This window comes from Austrofundulus limnaeus, unplaced genomic scaffold (assembly GCF_001266775.1).
Source record: "Austrofundulus limnaeus strain Quisiro unplaced genomic scaffold, Austrofundulus_limnaeus-1.0 Scaffold45, whole genome shotgun sequence".
In the NCBI taxonomy this organism is placed as follows: Eukaryota; Metazoa; Chordata; class Actinopteri; order Cyprinodontiformes; family Rivulidae; genus Austrofundulus; species Austrofundulus limnaeus.
Genome location: NW_013952447.1, coordinates 1,127,505 through 1,134,202, shown reverse-complemented (window position 1 = coordinate 1,134,202; position 6,698 = coordinate 1,127,505). Strand labels below are relative to the sequence as shown.

The window sequence follows — 6,698 nt, the reverse complement described above, 5'->3', positions numbered from 1 at the left end:
AGCGGGCTGTCAGCCATCATGGCTGGTTTCATTTGGATAGTGGCGATGGATACACACAGGGATTATTTTTGTTGAGACGGCACCAAAGCTAGGAATTAATCCCTCCATTAACTGGATTGTATTACTACTTCTCCCCCATGGCCCTGTTTCCTAAATAGAGGGTACTCTGGTGATGCATGGATGCCTGATGCATGCTGTGCTTAATGGTCATTAGCAGTACAACATGGTTACATAAAGAAGCTCATTCATTATCGATGACTGAACTGCAGAATTATCCAAACCAGTGTTGCGTGGATGGGTGTCAGTACAGCTCTACTCATCGATGATTTTGATTTGTGAGGGATCAAGGTCATGCGCAGAAATGTGCTTTTTACCAGTAGTAAGGACCTGTGATGCATTCATGGAACTGACAGAACTGCCTTGTAAAAATAAYTCATTGTGGCATCTCTTGAAAAGCACTAATTCACTGGAATTCTTCACCATAAAGTCTGTTTGCTGCCAGGTCTCAGTGGGACTACAAAAATCAAGCTTAATATGTTGCATTGGCGATCTCCTCACTGATTTTTTTTTTCATTTAAAGGGTCCAACATCTGTTGTGAGTCTACATCATCATTTTCCCCTTTCTACTTGTTGAATCTCTGCTCTCAAAAAAGCTCTTCCATACTTAACTTTCCTTTTACACCTATCAAAAACTCAGAGAACCAAAGAAAGATAATAACTCCAGTGGTCAAAATGATCCTACACACACACAATTGTACACATGTAAAGTCAACTGTTAATTCAACCTGGAGAGACTCATGAGAAAATTAGGAAGTTTATTGATATGACTGACATASTTTGGCACTCGGACCCCGGCAGAGGATGTGAGYGTTGTGAGATGCTGTRAGCTCAGGTGAGCTGCTTAAGATAAGGGGTAGGAGTCGTTCCCCGAAAGGATTGAAGAGGACACTTTTATCCACTGACTGTCAAACACTGAYTGGATGAGGCTGGGCTTGTGACGCGGTAGCTGGACGGAGCAGGTGAGGTTGATTAGTCTTTCAGGGTTRAACTTTCATCTAGACTMCATTTTTGTGAAACAGATAAARCTTTGAGGTAAAATTCGGAACAAAAGTGCATCCTAGGATACAAAAGGATTAGGCTAGAARCTGAAATGTCATAATTTTTAGCAAGTTTGCTGTTGTTTTACTCCTAAACAAACTGTAAACCCAAAAAGCAGACATACAAAAACAATGTATGGGTAAATCCTAATATTTGATTGGTTTAGATTTATATGAGAAGGGAGCTTTTATTAAACTGAACACAAGAATAAAAGTTGTCTTTAAACCTGATTTAAACTCCTGCAGAACCTGTGGGCAGAAACAAACCTGAGCACTTTCGGTGAGGTGTTTTGGTGAGAAATACTCCAGTTACCTAAAGTTAAACATAAGTAACAGTCAATAGATAATYGCTCACAAATTTCTTACAAATAAAATAAAATAAAGTCAATCTGAAGAGTCAGGACACTGCACTTAGAATTAAAAAGAAAACATATCAGATTGAAGATGGAAACAGGCAACTAATACTCGAGCTAAATATCAAGAAAATAAATATGGTCGTGTTCGTGCTTTTAGAACTACAAAAGTATTCATGTTTGTGTAAAGTCTATTTTAGTAAACTATACTTTTAAAGAGGAACATGAGGACTTCAAACCTGTGATGCATGAAAATACTTTGATGGGAGCCCTGGGGGCTATGAGTGTTTGTAAGAAAAGATGAGACGACCCACCTGAGACCCGTTCAGACCGACTGGTGAAAACATTACAAAGCATTAACAGCTCTGACCGGTGACCTTTTCTCAAATCAGTGATGAACAGGAGTTGACCCATGACCCTGAATCAATCACAGCACTAGTAGCTTTTTTCCTCCACACTGCTTTTTTTTGTTGGTTTGTTTGCAGATCATGGATTTATCATAAAACTATCAGATCCACAAAAATAAAATAAAAAGGTCTTGTTTTATAGTTTTAGTTTATGAATAGCTGTAAAAAAAAAGAGTAAGGAAAACACTGGAAACCTGAAGATGAAGTTGAGGAATTTATTAGAGAAGGGTGAATATAAAGGTATGCAGGGATTCTATTTTCAGAGCAAACCACAACTAGTCAAACCTCTCTGTCTATAATATACGCTACACAACTTCCAAACATGGTCATCATAGTTAGTGTTGAAATCATTAAATAAAAGGAATTTAAAAAAAAGGAAATACAATCAACCATAAATGGGCTTTGGTAAAAAATAAAATAAAATAAAGTAAAATCAAATCAAATCAAATTAAATTAAATTAAATTAAAACATCATATAGATTATTATTATATTATTATGAAGAAGGAAACTACTTGGATGTTGACACTTCTCAGCATCTTTAACATAAGTTATTCCTAGTGCTACAGGTTAACATTCAAATTTGGAAATAAACAAAAAATCAGGAGGGGTCATAGCAACACTGACATCTTCCAAATAGAATGACTCCTCTATTCATTTACGGTTTCCATTCAGACAGTTAACTGTGTTCACAAGCAGCCAGTCAGTAGCACATTAATGACATAGCTAAAATATTGACTGCCACATTAATTTTTTTTGTTATTTTTTTTGTAAATGCTGCTTTTCTCTTCTCTTCTGTTATTATTATTTTTTTCTTCCCATGTTTTCAGTTGTTTGCCGCATTTTGGCTCTCACRTTAAGCTACAATAAGATCAATAAATACCATTGGGTGTGTGGGTTTTTCTGTGAGCCGTGAGGGCCACGGTGTTCACAGGAGCCACAGTGAGGCAGTTTAATATGTACTGCAGTCCTCCTGACAGGTCACCAACACACACAGCAAACAGAGGTGGGTTAACACAATGTAAAAAGGGACTTTTTTCACTAACTTTTCACTGTCATATTTTTTTTTTTTTTTTACTTCTAGAAAGAGTCCATGGCCTTAAATTCACTGAGGGCCTGGACAGGGGAGATGTGTTTCTTCTGGGAGCCTCGTCTTACACGTGTCTGGCATTCCTCTGGCTTTTCCCTTTTTACCAAAGGCTTCTTCTCTGGAGCCTTCATGCGCCAAGACACCACTGGGGAGTTGACGGCAGCTGTTCCGTACACCTTCTGGTACTTGGTGGACGCTACATAAGATGCCTTCACAGTCAGCACCACTGCATTCATTAGGTTCTTGGCTGCTTGGATCAGAGAGGTGGCGCTATCCAACTAAAAGGGGGTAAGGACAAAGGAAAATGTCAAAAAGTGTGAACAGCAAGAAAAAGTGCAATTACTTTCTTGGCCTCAGCAAGAACATGTGAGCTACATGAAACGCCTTCGGGGCCGTGGCTACGACTCGCAATTAAGCAGGATAAAAACACGGCTCTCACTGTTTGACATCTTAATTTAGTAGTTCCTAATGAGCAGAAGCAGGGGTCAGGTGTATCTCTGTCTCCTTCTGTTTTGTTTGGCTGACATTTAAGGGTCGGCGGCCAGAAGGCCTCCTCCTACATCACACTGAGATGAGTCAACTGTTTCAATTTAATGAGTGCGGATTCCAGCTGGCCACCATGAAAAGGTTGAAATCTCAGCAGGACTTGCATATCTAATGCGAGGAAAACTATAATATTGCTGAGAAAACATGATGAATCAGCCCCGAGGATGGAGGAAAATCAAAGCATTAACAAAAAGTCAAGTTAGATTTGAAGTGGACAAACAACACATGTGAAAAGTTCAAAAAAGCAACTCAATAAAGACCCATTATCTCTCCTAATGAAATCTGTCATTGAAGGGTGCAAGAAGTTTCGAAACACTCATCATGAATCGAAAAATTAGGCAATACTTTTAAAAGAGCCTACACATTTTATAAACAAATGTGCACAAATCAATAATTCTGCAACATTGTCTGTGATGTATACTATGTGTATTTCTTGCAGTACTGACAAGCTCTTAATTGTGTTTTACACTTAACCAGACCTCTCAACTGCTTGTAAGTGATCACGGTTCACTGCAGCTTTTCTGCGCTCTCACAGGAATGACACACATCATGCAACAGGGTTCTGTACAGACACGAACGTGAGGAGTGMATGTTTAAAAACTGCTGCTTGAGGTCTGTCACGTCAAATGAAATGTGAGAATATTCTAAAGCCAGGTCAAACTGCCGTTTTCTGATCTAACTTTGGCTCTGATGTTCAACAGGATTTTCACTTTCACAAAGCACACTGACTTTGGGAAAACAACAAGTGTTTGAGTATTCCTTCCTTTTTTATTCTCAAGGGTCAGATTTTGGAGGTAGAGGTTTTTCACTTCATGAGGTTCACCTCCTACCAAACTGAATACACAAAATTATATAGTGTTTTATTTTATTTTGTTTTCTTTGCAACAATAAAGACAAAGGAGGCCAAACTTTTAACAAAAAGTCAAGAATTTCTCCAGCTTCCATTTTGGGGGATAAAATGATGAGATGGGACATTAATTGTAACATTTGGTCATAATGATCAAAATCACATTTGTACAAGTAAACATGCCTCTACGTGCTCTTCTACTGTAGCGACACTCAGTCAGTTAAACACAGTGCACAGGGGACAAATTTACCTAATTCACTAATATGCAAGTGGATTATATAAACTGATCAAAGCTGATGAGATGATAACTGTAGTAGATTATTACAAAACAGTTCAGCATGAACTCAGCTGGACGGTTGAAACAGACCTTAAAGCTGTTTGTTAAAGACAAAAGTTTAAGTTCTGGAATGACTTTGTCAAAGTCAAGACCTTAAAAAGCAGTAAATTTAACTGAACTCTAACAAGTCTGACTTCAAAAAGGGAATAATTTAAAACCAGGATTTTACTTTAAGTTTGTTTTTACAAAACCATAAACATTTGAACCATGTAGAACTAAACATTTAAATAAAAAAAGTACATACAGTAAATCGCTGAATCATTCTGATTGTACCAACTCATTTTCTCACCATAGATTAGATACATGACAGTCTTTGTTGTTTAACAGTCATTTGTTAATATAAATGTTATCTTATTAATAAAAACTGTTAAAATTGCTTCTCTTTGGAGTTTTCCTGATGATAAAAGCACAAAAAGCCTCCAAAAGTCATGTTGATGACTATCTTTCAATATATGGGATGTAGTAAAAAAGTTATTGTAAAATACTTACAAAATGTCTGAAATGGTTTGTTAATCTAGTTTAACATTAGCTTTGCATCTTCCAGAAATAAAAAAATAAGGAGCTTATTTTGTGTATTTTTTTTCTTTTGTTGGTAAAAACTGTATACACAAAAGCAAAAAAAAAAAAATGAAAATGAAAATGTGTATTGCCCTGTTTAGTCAAGCATATACTGAAAACTGAGACTGATTTATAAAATAAATGATTCATTGTACACCTTATTTTTGAAATGACAGTAATTTGGGCTGTTCAGCAATAAAAGTGGAATAAAACCAAGTGCCAATTAATTAAATATATTTTTATTTCATGGTTAATATTTTACCCAAATGAATTTTTTTTAAAACCAATTATTTTCTAAATGAACATTCTCATGCTACTATCTGATCATTTAAATACTTATTTCACCAAGCTCCGGTGAGTGAGTCAAACATCACCAGGACTAACATTATTAGTTATCATTTTGTTCTAGTGTCTGTGTGACTTCTTTTCTGAATAACTGTTGATGGTAACAAAACTCATAAAATAAGATTGTTTTTAGTAAGGCTGTTAGCAAACAGCGCAKGTGCATAAACACTGCAAAATGAATCTAATTATGATTTCACTTGGGTTGACTGTGTTTGTGTTTTGTAAAGGGCATTAAAGGGAGATTTCATAAGCATATCAATAACGGATTAAGTGAGACAGCTTTAAAGTATTATTTACAACAAAGTCTGGAAAATAGATATCTGAAAAGTTTTGCATGTCACTGATCAGTTTAGTTCAAGAAGTAATAATAGATATCTTAAGGCATAAAAAAGGAAAATAAAAGAGGTGGCAGCGCACGCTTTAGATAATATTACAAGATGATCTAATCACATTAGCTTAAATCACCATGAGCCATCATCTTATCTTCTGCACTCTGTCGTGACCTTGAGTTAAAAGGTTTGTCCATGAGCTCTGTAGAGCATAAAAGTGGTTCGAGAAGGATCAGGTCTAGTGACTCTGTGATAAAAATGGATCTGGAGCATTGTTGATGTTGGAAGAAGGGCATGTGCTGTTTTCTAATGACATACTTACACCAGACACAATGAGCTCTCCACCCAGATTCTGCACCTCGGCTTTCACCTTGCTGCAGATGTTGAGCTGATGACAGTACAGGGCAATTCTCTGCAGGTAGGCTAGCAGATCCTGCTTACAGGCAGAGTCTGGGCACTAAAGCAGGGAAAAGGAGAACAAAGACAAACTCATTAAACCACACAGATAAAGACAATAAATTGAAACACATTGTGAGGTTCTTGAGAGAAAACGGTCTACTTGTTACAAACATAATGTGAAAAGCTGGATACAAATATTTCACAGCACAATTTCACTCAAACTTGCAGGAGAAAGATAAATGGGTTTCTACATTAATACAATTTGTCAGCATGTTACAGAGCACTTGCACGGTATTAAAAGATGGACTGTTTCTCAAAGATTTAAAGGCACAGTGTGTAGGATTTGTTGTTTTCAGCGACATCTGGTGGTTGAGTGGTCGAATCATCCTCCC

General features: G+C 36.7%; 1 protein-coding gene across 1 annotated transcript in view; it reads right to left on the bottom strand.

The window, feature by feature from the left end:
- Positions 1 to 2,912: 2,912 nt before the first annotated feature.
- The window catches only part of ctnna2 (catenin (cadherin-associated protein), alpha 2), a 286,505-nt gene continuing 282,719 nt past the window's right edge, over positions 2,913 to 6,698 (bottom strand). Inside the window, exons 17-18 of the mRNA XM_014007865.1 lie at positions 6,230 to 6,364; positions 2,913 to 3,223 (exon numbers count right to left, since the gene is read on the bottom strand). Of these exons, the coding sequence (XP_013863319.1) occupies positions 2,936 to 3,223; positions 6,230 to 6,364 (423 nt within the window). The 3' untranslated portion in view covers positions 2,913 to 2,935. The remainder of the gene's footprint in view (positions 3,224 to 6,229; positions 6,365 to 6,698) is intronic.